The sequence below is a fragment of the Mustela nigripes genome, chromosome 4, assembly GCF_022355385.1.
Source record: "Mustela nigripes isolate SB6536 chromosome 4, MUSNIG.SB6536, whole genome shotgun sequence".
NCBI lineage: Eukaryota > Metazoa > Chordata > Mammalia > Carnivora > Mustelidae > Mustela > Mustela nigripes.
Genome location: NC_081560.1, coordinates 6,754,553 through 6,766,963, shown reverse-complemented (window position 1 = coordinate 6,766,963; position 12,411 = coordinate 6,754,553). Strand labels below are relative to the sequence as shown.

At 54.7% G+C, this 12,411-nt stretch overlaps 1 protein-coding gene across 3 annotated transcripts in view; it reads left to right on the top strand.

The window, feature by feature from the left end:
- Positions 1-11,817, top strand: part of CUL1 (cullin 1) — a 105,007-nt gene extending 93,190 nt beyond the window's left edge. For all 3 annotated transcript variants that reach the window (XM_059396201.1, XM_059396200.1, XM_059396199.1), the window contains exons 12-22: positions 1,034-1,082; positions 1,459-1,590; positions 2,712-2,829; positions 3,837-3,913; positions 4,295-4,426; positions 5,275-5,367; positions 9,131-9,178; positions 9,259-9,341; positions 9,790-9,895; positions 10,262-10,375; positions 11,290-11,817. In XM_059396201.1, coding sequence (XP_059252184.1) covers positions 1,034-1,082; positions 1,459-1,590; positions 2,712-2,829; positions 3,837-3,913; positions 4,295-4,426; positions 5,275-5,367; positions 9,131-9,178; positions 9,259-9,341; positions 9,790-9,895; positions 10,262-10,375; positions 11,290-11,370 — 1,033 coding nt within the window. In that variant the 3' untranslated portion in view covers positions 11,371-11,817. The remainder of the gene's footprint in view (positions 1-1,033; positions 1,083-1,458; positions 1,591-2,711; positions 2,830-3,836; positions 3,914-4,294; positions 4,427-5,274; positions 5,368-9,130; positions 9,179-9,258; positions 9,342-9,789; positions 9,896-10,261; positions 10,376-11,289) is intronic.
- Positions 11,818-12,411: the final 594 nt, after the last annotated feature.

Sequence of the window (12,411 nt, the reverse complement as noted above, 5' to 3'; positions counted from 1 at the left end):
TGTTCTCGTCACATCCCTTCAGCTGTTCCTTCCTGGAGTAAAAAGACTCCAAAGTGGAATGTCTCTTCTGGCCTGATTTCTTTTTCTTTTTTTTTAGACTAGGGGATGTGAAAATTTTCAATATTGTAATTGCGTGCTTTAGCAGACTTTCAGTTTGTGTGGCAGAATGCGTCTTACCCTTTTTATCCATTGCCTTTTCACAAGGGCCCCTCACCGAGTCTCTCCGTGGTCCCTTCAGGAAGGCCGCTCAGACAGGCAGAATGGCGGGCTGGCCTCGGGGAGCCGCGCTGGGGCACGGAGCTAAGAAGTAAAAGTCTTCCTGGGAGAGAAACCGCCCTGGCCTGCCCACACGCAGAACAGGACCAGACTTCCTGAGTCAGCTGTTCCTGAGCGCAAAGCACCTTTCCAGCGCTTGTTTGGCGGCTGGATCATTTTATACAGATGTGTGGGGATCTTGTCTGTGAGGGACTCGTAAAACCTTAAAAATGTTTACCCTGCAGTCACTTCTCAGGTCATGCTTGTTCTTAGAAGAGAAAGAATCTGTTGTTAAAGAGGACCACAGAGGAAGGCAGCACATTAGTGGTTTAAACCCTTTCGTTGCCGTAAATGATTCGGCCATTCAGGAACTCTCTCTGCCTCTTTGTTTCTTTTCAGAGTTGAATTAAAGCATATTGTAGAAAAGCATTTTGCCAAAGTGAAGTTCATTAATTTTGTATTTAAATAGATCATATGAAAGGAAAATGTGACTGTTTGGGGGAACCCTAATAAGTATCTCCTGTTGAATTTCATCTTGGAAATCCTGAACGGTTTTTTCATGAATGTACTCTTCCGTGGTAGTTTCAGTGTAGGATGGCCAATCGCCATAGGTGAGGGAAGCTTCCCTGCCGCTCCGCGCCCTGATCTGAAGAAAACTATGGTTCGGGTGTTGGGAGCCACAGTCCGTTCTGTTGGTTTGGCTCAGGGGTGTTTGCTGATTCAGTGTTCGCTGATTTGTTTGACAACGTCTGCCTTTTTTTATTTCTTTAAATTTCAGTTCCAAGAACCCAGAAGAAGCAGAGCTAGAAGACACGCTCAACCAAGTGGTAAGGCGCCTCTCACTACCCACCCCAGGCTCCAGCAGCCGTTTACCTGCGGGTTTCCAGGTTATTTGTGGAGGGCTTCTGAAATGAGACAGTTAATTGGATCATTTATTTTTTTTTTTTGAATCTGTGGTTTTACTCCCTAAATTGAGTCCTTAATTTTAGCATTTGTACTTTTCTCATTAGTAGTAAGTCTAGATCAACTTCTTGTGACTTAAGGGGTTGACGAAAGTATCTCAAGGCTGTGGTGGTATTTTCGGCCGCTGTGCACACGTTGGCATCGGGCCAGCCTGATGAAGCAGCCCAGGCAGCCGCCGGCGTGTGCCCGCGACAGCGGGTTGCAAGTGCTCTGAGTGTGCTCTCTCGGTGGCTTTGCTAGATGGTGGTCTTCAAGTACATAGAGGATAAAGACGTGTTCCAGAAGTTCTACGCGAAGATGCTGGCCAAAAGGCTTGTGCATCAGAACAGCGCCAGCGATGACGCCGAAGCGAGCATGATCTCTAAATTAAAGGTACGTGGAGTCACGTCCTGAAAAAGTCCAAGTCACCGTGCGGGATCTGGGTTGTTTCAGGTTGTCCCTGGGTGGCGGCGTGGTCCGTAGAGAACAAGTTTGTCCAGTGTGGCCCTGCTGCCCCGCGACGGGAGGGCTGTCACCGGTCAGGCCCATCCACGCCACGTTCAGGGGCCGCGCTGTGCCATCAGGCCGGGGAGGCCCGCTTGCCTCCGGAGCATCTCCTAGCTCCACGCCTCTGGCCCCTGCTCTGTCTCCACGCGCCGGAACCGCTCAGCAGGCTTAGCCCACGCTTGCTCTGCTGGGCTTTGGGCTGGCGGGTGCTGTGTTTCACTCTGGTGTTCGTTCAGTGTCTGCGGCTGTGTCTGCAGGACTGTGGGGCCCTTGGCTCATTCCGCAGCCCCATCTGCGCCGAGCCTGTGCTGGGCTCCTCGCTCGCTGTCGGTGCTGTACACATACGTCACTGGGAGCGGAAAGCGTGGTGTCGTGGCTGGCTGACCCCACTCGGACCCGCCGTCACACGCCCCACGGCCGGGGGCCTAGACAGCAGAGCCGTGTTCTCACAGCGCCGGAGGCGGGCAGTCCGGATCGAGGTTCAGGCTGATGCCCTTTCTGGGGACGAGTCTTCCCAGTCTGGCGACGGCCACCTGCCTGCTGTGTCCTCCGTGGCGAGGAGGGAGCAGACCCCGGTCTCCCCTCACAAGGGCGCTCCGCCCATCAGGAGGGGCCTGTCCTCATGACTTCCTCTAAACGGGCATTTCCCCAGAACCCCCTCCCCCCACCCCGTACCACCGCGCGGGGGTGAGCGTTCTGCAGAGGAGGCCGGGGACACAGTTGCGCCCCCCGCGGTCAGTAAGCGCCATAGACCGAGGGCGCCATCCTGTATTCTGTTGCGTGTCCTGGCTCTTGGTTGCTCCACGGCAAGTTCCCGCGGGAACGAAGACCCACCCGGCTGCTTGCGGCCGAGCGGCCAGGACCGGGGCTCACCGGGTCCCTGCACGTGCTGCGGTGACGCGTGCTGTCGTCGTGGCTTCCGTGCAGTGCGGGGTTTCCATGCGCCTCCCGTGTCTACACTGTGTTTCTGGAGGAACTCATAAGACGGTCGTGTGGCTTCGTTTCAGCAAGCGTGCGGTTTTGAGTACACCTCTAAACTTCAGCGGATGTTTCAGGACATCGGCGTGAGCAAGGATTTGAACGAGCAGTTCAAAAAGCACCTGACGAACTCGGAGCCGCTGGACTGTGAGTACCGCGCGTGTGCTGCTCTCGGGCGGTCGTTGCAGAGCCGGTCAGGGCGTTGTGGCGAAGGACAGACGTGACACATCTCCAGGAAGCCTGCTCGTCGCGTTAGCAGAAGTTCTGGGACGGACAAGCGGGAAGCGCCTCCCAGACGCGCTGGGGTGGTCCTGCCTCCTCATGACATTAGCCTGTGTGACAGGCACAGAGCGAGCCAGCCTTCCCCGGGGGACCCCAGCCAGGTGGGAGCCGGGGGTGCCGAGCCCCGTCTTCTGCTTGCTGACACACCTGTCCCACCCCGGGTGCCGCCCGGCTCAGGGCTCCACGCACAGCTGCAGAGTTAATACATTTCTTTGCCCTTCGTTTGGGTCCGTTCTAGAATTTATTTTTTGAAAGTACGAGAAACTGACTCAGCTGTATCGATGACAGCCTCAGAAGGAGCCGCGATCTCCCGGCTCCGGGCTGGCGTGGAGCTGGGGACGGGCCGGCACCCGCGGGGGTGGTCGTGGGGGTGGTCACAGGCCGGTAACACCGACGTCCTCACATGCTGACGTTGTCTTCGTAAATGAGAAGCGGGAACTTCCCTTTTCCCCAGAACTGAAGAACCTTCCGTTGTTAGGCTTGGCAGGAAGCCAGCGGCCTCGTCCGCTCTTCGTGGTGACGGGTTCCCTCTCCTGTCCCATTCGGTGTGTGCTGGCTGTGGGGCCGGCCGTGCTGCGCGAGCTCAGGGGCGCTCGAGGGGCCCCCAGGCCCGGCAGAAAGCCGGAGCGGAGCAGGCTGGCCGCACCAGCGTCAGAGCGAGAGTGAATGAGCCGTGCCCCTCTCTAGAGAGAGAGAGTTTCTGGCTCTTTCCTCTTTTACTCATTTTAATTGAGTGAAATAATTGACCTGGCCTGCGGTCAGTTCCTCATTTTACACGAAAGTGCGTTTCTGTTAACACGAGGCCGCATTTGAGCGGTAGCCTCGTTTGGTTCATGGCACTAACTGTGTCCTGTGTTTTGTCCCCGCCTCAGTGGATTTCAGTATCCAGGTGCTGAGCTCCGGGTCGTGGCCCTTCCAGCAGTCGTGCACCTTCGCCTTGCCGTCCGAGGTGAGTGTGGCTTTGCCTGGTGTTCTGTCGGGGCTGAGCAGAAATGAGAAGGACGGTCTTGGCCATGAGCCTGGGGGCCTTCCCGCGGGCTGGTGGGGGACGGGGGTTGGGTACTGCCTGTGCGCGGGCTCGGAGGCCACAGGGCCTTGCTCCGTGCCGTGCTGCGCCCTCCGACGGGAACCCACATGCCAGTCGGTTAGAAACGGTTCTCAGTAGGCCCCTCGGAGGCCTGCATGAGTCTAACACCGACCTCTGCATTTTACTTTCATGCCCTAAGCATTTTGTCCTGTAAACGTGGGACAGTGTATGTATTGAGAAATGCCGACTGGCGGCTGTGGTGAGGTAGACACTCCACACAGCGCTGTCTGTCCTTTTGTCCAGCTGGAGCGCAGTTACCAGCGGTTCACAGCTTTTTACGCGAGCCGCCACAGCGGCAGAAAGCTGACTTGGTTGTACCAACTGTCTAAAGGAGAACTGGTGACCAACTGCTTCAAAAATAGATACACTCTGCAGGTAAGATCACCTTTCTGTTGTGGAGCGTGTTTTCTTCAAGTCTGAATGCGGATAAGACACATCGTAGAAGTCAGAATCCGCGCTTGGTGCCCCAGAGTCTTGAGTTAAGCGGGCAGAGTCCTGCGGCGGGCACACGGCCCGCATCTGAGGGTCAGATGAGCTGAATCCTGGTGCTCTCTCGTAGACGGACAGGTGGCTGACTGATGCCTCAGTTTCCTTCTCCATAAAATGGGGGTGCTGACGCTTACGCATCAGAAGTGATGTGAAAATGGAGTGAAAGAATGTGTTTAATAAGCATTTGGCCGAGCTCCCGCCCAACACGGGCTAACTGCATAGCTTCGGAAGCCGGAGTTCCGTCTGCTTAATCATGGTCATCGCCCTCTTCCTTTGGCAAGAGTGTCGTGTTAACAGTGACCCTCGGAGTTTGCCGCAGTACTGAGTACAGACTACCGAGAACCGTGTTAACTACTTTTCAGTTTGACAGAGAACTGAGGCCCCGTAATTTAAGTGACTTCCCCAGGATCCCAGCGTATGTGTGGCGGAGCCAAAATTTCAGTGAGTGTGGACGCATAAAAGCGTGTATTTATGTACACACAACGTCCTAGAAGAAAGCCCGAAATTTGTTTCCACGTTGGGCAGGTGGGAAATGACATCTTTGAGGAGGAGGTTGTGTGACAGCAGAGTGTGACGCCCTGTACCCTCTCTTACGTAGGCCCGCTTGATTTTTTGCATCTATCAGAAGAATTTGTTTCATAAATAAGTTCTTCAGACTGAAGCTCTGCCTTTTTGGAGGTTTTTCCATGCATTTAAATTTTGCTTCTCTTTCTTTTATATGTGGGGCCTCAAAGGCATCCACCTTCCAGATGGCCATCCTGCTTCAGTACAACACGGAAGACGCGTACGCTGTGCAGCAGCTGACCGACAGCACCCAGATCAAAATGGTATCGTAGCGCTTCCCGGCCCCTCGGGTGTCAGCTCGCCGCCTCCCTAGTCTCGTGAGCGTGGCCGGGAGGGTGTCGGAGAGGAGGTGGGGGGGCTTTGATTGGAAACAGCAGCTTGCCTTAGGACTGTAGACGATGCCTTTAAAAAACAACAAGCGCACACACACACACACACACACGAGTACAGCATGCTTTCTCCCGTTTAACTCCTTCTTAACCCCCTGTCCAGCTAGGCTTTTCTTACGAAGCCCAAACGTCACTAATTATCATGATAGTCTTTGAGACTTCACATACATAAAAGTCACCATTTATAAGTAGGCAGTTTGGTGGGTTTTCACAAGATCATACGGCCACCACCCTGTCCAGTTCCAGAACATCTCCTTCATCCCCAAAAGAAACCCGCTAGCCCGTAGCCGTAACTACCCTCTGCTCCTCGCCTCAGCCCCTGACCACCGTGAACTCACTTTCTGTCCCTGCATTTGCCTGCTCTGGGCCTTTCGTGTTATTGGTGTCACAGTGTGTGCCTTTTCTGTCCGCGTTTCCAAGGCTTCTCCATGTGATAGTGTGTAGATCTCTTCTGCTCTCTTTTTTGGCTGAAATACATTCCAGCGTATGGATGGACCACAGGGTGCTTGTCCGTTCATCGGTTCGTGGATGTTCAGGTTGTTCACGTTTTGATTACTAGGACTAGTGCTGCTGTGAACATTCGTATACATGCCGTTGTATGGGTGCATTTTCAGTTGTCTTGGTACCTACCTAGGTGTGGAATGTCCGGGTCGTGGTGGTTTTACCTCACCGAGGAACAGCCAGATGGCCCCACGACAGCTGCACACATTCAGGGGCTCACCGGCCACGTGGGAGGGTCCAGTTTCTCCACGTCCCTGCCAAGATTTGTCATTTTCCTTTTTTTTTTTTTTTTAAATTACAGCCATCCTGGTGGATATGAAACAGTCCTTCATTGTAGCTCTGATTTGCATTTCCCTCACAGCTGATGACACTGCGTGCTCAGGTTCTTGGTGACCATTTCTACACATTCTTTACTCGAATGTCTACTCGAATCCTCTGCCCATGCGCATTGTTTATTTGGGTTGTCTCTGTCAAGTTGTAAGAATTCTTCATATATTTGGTACATAGAGCCTCTTTTTCTTTTGTTGCCTGTGCTTGTGTTGTCCTAAGAGACCACTGCCTGATTAAAGGTCAGAGATTCCTTTCCCTGTTGATTGGTTCTGCCGTAAATTGCCGAAAATTGGCTGTACATAGATGTATTTATTTCTGGATTCTCCATCCTTCTCCGGTAATCTGTATGTCTGTCTTCATGTCAATACCACATCGTCGTGGTTGTTATTTTGTAGTAAAGTTGTGAAACCGAGACCTCCAGCTTTGTTCTTTCTCAAAATGGTGTTGGCTATTCTGGGTCTCTTACATTCCCAAATGAATTTCAGAACTTGCTTATCCATTGTTCGAGGCTGCATCGAATCTGCAGATTGCCAGTGGGTGCAGGGGGGCTGGTAATCTCTGTCTTACCAGTAGCAACTGTTCGAACTCCTGACTGTGAGCGACTTTCCATTCACGCGGGTTGTCTTTCGTTTCTCTCAGTTGTGTTTCGTAGTTTCCATATACAAGTCTTGTGCTTTGGTTGCATTTATTTCTAAGTACTGCGTTTGGTGCTATCGGAAATGGAATTGTTTGGACTTTGCTAGGTATGGCTAAACTCACTTTTTAACTTTTTTTGAAGATTCGTTACTGGTTTTTAAATACACTGTCCTGTCATCTGCAAGTACAGCCAGTTTTACCTCCTTTTCCTATTTGGATGCCTTTTTTTTTTTCTTGCCTGATTGCTTTGGCTAGAATTTCCTATACAGCGTTGAATCGAGGTGGTATGAGCAAGATCCTTGTCTTGTTCCTGATCTTGGGGGAAAGCTGTCAGCTTATTACTAATAAGTATGACGTCAGCTGTCGGTTTTTCTTAGATTCCCTTTATTCAAGGAGTTCCCTTCTTATTTTTTTGTTTTTTGTTTTGTTTTTTAGTGTTTTCATCCTGAAAGAGTGTTGAATTTTGTTAAATTGGTTCTGTTCTAGGGGGATAAAAGTGTACTTTTTGTCTGTTAACGCAGGAGGTAACAGCGATTGCTTTTCTCACATTGCTACCTTGCATGCGGTGCTGGTCAGCCCCACCTGAGCAGCGTCTATCATACTTGTCTCTGTGCTGCTGGGCTTGGTTTGCTTGTATTTTCTTGGGGATTTTTATTATTTTTTTTAATTTGTTTTTTAAAGATTTTATTTATTTATTTGTCAGAGAGAGAGGGAGAGAGAGCAAGCACAGGCAGACAGAATGGCAGGCAGAGGCAGAGGGAGAAGCAGGCTCCCCGCCGAGCAAGGAGCCCGATGTGGGACTCGATCCCAGGAGGCTGGGATCATGACCCGAGCTGAAGGCAGCTGCTTAACCAACTGAGCCACCCAGGCGTCCCTTCTTGCGGATTTTTACATCTACATTCATAAGGATATTGGTCTGTTGTTTTCTTGGGGCGTTTTTGCCTGGTTTTGCTGTCAGGGTAATCTTGGCCTCACTGAATGTCAGGAAAATCATTTTTTTTTTTAAAGATTTTATTTTTTTGAGGGAGTCATTGATTTTTTTCAGCATGCTTCAAGTTCATCCAGAATACATTTGCAAATTTAATAACAAAATGGATTTGTCTGTCCCTTTGTGTGTAAGAGTCTTTCTCATTCCTCCTCACATCAGAAGGACCGGTGTCGGGATAGAGGCTCAGGCTGTGGGGATGACGTGGCCGTTGTCCCCAGCCCCCCACCCCCACCCCTGCCGCACTGACAGGTCCATGGGTTTTCTCTGCTTGGCTTTCTAACCAAAGCTCCGCGCCCGTCTCAGCTGGTCTGCAGGCAGGAGCAGTGCTCCGTGTGGGGTCAGGGCTCCCTCCCTGCTCCGCACGCATTCCCCCATCAGATCTGGCCCATGAGTGAAACCTCTGCCAGCGTCCCTCTCAACGCGTCCAGCAGCGTCCCAGCCCTGCTCTGCGGGTCTAGCCTCGTCACTGGACCAGAGGCTTCTCGCCTTTGTGGCTTTAGGATTGTGACCTCGGAAAAGTATGGGTTTCCCTAAAGGCAAGAGCAGGCCTGCTCTGTCCATCAGGGTGGGGGTTGGGGACATGCATCCAGGGGACTAGACATCGGGCAGGTGGTACCGTCTAGGGTCATGGCATCCCCGAACCGAAGGGGAGCCGAGGCGTGACCCACGACTCATGTTGCCAGGCGAGGGAACGGCCAGCGGCACCACACGGTGCTTGGTGTTTGCCGAAGGAAGGGGACAGCGGGGTGAGCTGCGCCTGGGCCCCGTCGTGTCCGGGAGCAGAGTGCTGGCTCCTGGCCTGCTGCGGCCGTCGATCGTCGCTTCTGCGTGATCTTTGTCCGAGACGAGCTGTCAGGCAGCTGAGGGCTGAAGAGGGTCCCGTAGGTTTGAGTGAGGACGTCCGCATGGTTTTTGATCTAGAACGGATCATCGGTGTGTACCACCAGCTGCTCCCGGCCAGAAAGGGGTTGGCTTCACTTTGGAGTGCAGGCTGGGGAATTCAGTCGTGAATTCCGGGGACGCCTTCAGCTTCCCTCTGGGCTGCCCGTGGGTGTGTTCCTCCGTTCGCGCCCGGCTGGGCTTCTGAGGAAGACGACGACGGGATCGCGCGTCGTTTTTATTGCAAGGAGAAATGCGGGGTTTTTTTTTTTCTTTAACTTCTCTTTTTCTCTTTAATTGCAGGACATTTTGGCACAGGTGCTGCAGATTTTATTGAAGTCGAAACTACTGGTACGTTTTTCTGCATTTCCTCTCTGCAGCCGGGACGGAGCCGCCTCCTGCGACCGTGTGGTAACCGTCGTCTCTTACAGGTCCTGGAAGACGAAAATGCCAACGTCGACGAGGTGGAGCTGAAGCCAGACACCTTAATAAAGTTGTACCTCGGTTATAAAAAGTAAGGGAAATCAAGAAGCGGGTGGTCCCGGACCTTCCCTCCCGCACATCTGTGCCGTGGCTGCAGGTCGTGGCGGGTGGGGGACCGGGGTGGGGGGCGGCCCTGGCACCCAGCTGGGGTTCCGTCTGAGGATCCAAGGGTTCCTCCACTTGACTCCGCCTCAGGTTTTGGTGGTTTCTGCATCAGGCAGGCGCTCCTCCAACGGCTCCCCGAGAAAGCTCGGACCTCTGTGTCCAAGTGTCTTGATTTTATTTCGTTTGACACAGTTTGGGAGAGCCGGGGACGTCGCTCAGTCTCCCAGGACGCAGGTGTCGCGGCCCCGGCGGAGTGCGAGGCTGCCCGCCCTGCCCTCGGCCCGGGGAGCCGGGGCTCCTTGCGGATACACGACAGGACGCGGCCAGTGCTGTCCTTGGAGACCAGAGCCTCTGTTTCCTTTGTTTCTTGACAGTAAGAAGTTAAGGGTGAACATCAACGTGCCCATGAAGACCGAGCAGAAGCAGGAACAAGAAACCACACACAAAAACATCGAGGAGGACCGCAAACTGCTGATTCAGGTGACTCTGGGCCCACGTCGGGGGTGTCCCTCGCAGAGGACTGGCCCGCGGAAGCCAGGCTGGTCCGGCGCATGGGGGCTGTGGGCTGGGGCGGCCGCCGGGCTGGGGATGGCATCTCGGGGCAGAGGGAGGCGGATGAGCCGGACGCGGGGGCAGGTCGGGGCCGGGGGTGGGGGGTGTCACGGCGAGGCGGCCTCTGAGGCCAGAGCCTGTCCTCGGTCCGGACGCGCTGCTGCTTCGTCCGAGCGGACGTGTCGCGTCCGGGTGTCTGAGCGTTCGCGGGCTCGCGGTCCCCTGCGGGGCCAGCCATCCCGGACGCGGGGGCCGCCTATAACGTGGGATCCCGGCTTCCCCCCGGCGCCGCAGGCGGCCATCGTGCGGATCATGAAGATGCGGAAGGTGCTGAAGCACCAGCAGCTGCTGGGCGAGGTCCTCACGCAGCTGTCCTCCAGGTTCAAGCCGCGCGTCCCCGTGATCAAGGTACACGACCCGCGCAGCAGAAGCACGCCCTCCGTTGTTTTGGGAGCGAGAAGGGGTGACAAAAATGAGGTTCAGGGAGCTCAGCTTATCCACACGTGCCAGGTTTCTACAGAAGGAAATGGACTTCGTTTTTAAACTTCCTTCTTGACATCTGCGGAGCTGTGCACACAGCCTCAGGGTTCGGTTTGCTGATTGTCCCAAAGTAAATCCACTTGTGCAGCCAAGACCCAGATCAGGAGGTTAGACGGTGGCCAGCGTTCCAGAAGCTTCCCTCTTGCCACCTCCTAGCCAGTATTCCTGTTCTCCTAGACTCCCCTCTGTCCTGGCCGTAGCCTCCCCCGGAGCTCAGGGGAACTGGCTTCTAGAGAGTTCCTGCTCTGCTGTGTCCACTGAGGTTGTGCTCCGAGGCCCGTCCGGGGGCATCGTTGGGCTGTAGCCTGTCCAGGCCGTGTGCGCCGTCGCTGCCATGCGGTCCTCTCTGCTCGGCCGGCCGCAGCTCCAGGCGATGGCGGGTCGCTCGGGCCCGGTGGGCTGTTGAACACAGAAACCCGGCGGCTCGCTCTCCGAGACCACCAGCGGGGAACAGCAGCCAGTGCGGAGGCCCCCGCTGCCCTCAGGGATCACATGCTGCCAGGAGCCGGGGCTGGTGCCATGCCTGGCCCATGGCGGGGAGCGGGGAGGCCCGGAGGGATGCGGGCCCCTCTGGGCGGGGACCTTGGGGAAATGGGCACTTTCCCATTCAGGAAAGCGAGGTCTTAGCTGCCCGGGAAGTAGAGCCACGGGCTGAAACTGCTCGCTGACTGAGCTCTTGGGGGCGGGGGGCATCCCCGCCGAGGGTGGCCGTCCCCGTTCTGATAATAAATGTGTTTTTCTTCCCCTTTCACTGCTTCTCCCTTCTTCAAAACAACGCCCAGAAATGCATTGACATTCTGATCGAGAAAGAGTATTTGGAGCGAGTTGACGGTGAAAAGGACACCTACAGTTACTTGGCTTAACCCTTCTCGAAGGGTCTGACTGTGCGACCCGCAGCGAATCGTTCCTGGTGGAGAGAAGAGCTCGGGTCCTCGCAGCCAGCCTGCCGCCACGCGGACCTCCCTTTTTAAACCTGAGACCGAGACTCCCATCGGCTGGTCTCAGATGCACATCGGAACTGCTCAGGATTGACACATTTCACGTCTGTAAATATGGACACCAACGCCATTTAACCTAATTTAAGAACGGGGGGCTCGCCCCTCCCCGCGGAGGGCTGCATGCTACTGCGTTTAGATCAATACATGGGCTCCGGGGCTCACCGCTGCCTCCTGGGCGGGGTCCGTGTTGGCGGCACTTGGAGAGCAAGTCTAATGGACCCACGTGTAATCTGCTATGAAAAACCATTTGTATAGTGTGTTTCATTTTTTAATGTGTGAAAATAAAGAAAATTAAAGGATTTCTGTACAAGTCGCATTTGGTTTTGTTTTAAGTTGTAGCGGACTTCCACATGTAAATAAAAGCCGTAACGATTGTGCGGCTTTATAATCCCGTGTCTTCCAGTAGGAAAGGCTGCATCCTTCCGACTGAAAATGTCTTTTACGTCTTGAACCCGTAAGCCCCCTTGTAACCTTCTCCCGACGCGCTCACGCGCCTTCTGGGGCTCCTGCGGCGGCGTGTCGCTTCTCTTGGCCACGTGGGAGGACTCCGTGGTTCGTCCTGACGGCCTCAGAGGGAAGTGTCCCCCCTTGCCCACGGCCAGAGGAGGGGGCTTGGTGCCGGCTCCCTGCCGTCCCACCGCCGTCGCCACGGCCACGGCCCCGTGCACCCTCACTCCCGCCTCTGCTTCCAGCCGGTCTGACAGGCAGCCGGTTCGGACAAGCACGTCTGTTCCTCCTGGTAAGACGATGGTCCCCCCAGCCCAGCCCAAGGACGGGCGAGACCCCCGCCTCCCGACGGGCCAGCAGCTGGGGTGAGAGGACCCTAAGCTCAAGGCCACTGTGGTCCTTTTGGCGGTCACTTCTTGGTCAGGGAAGTGGCCACAGAGACTTAACTCCCAGAACCCA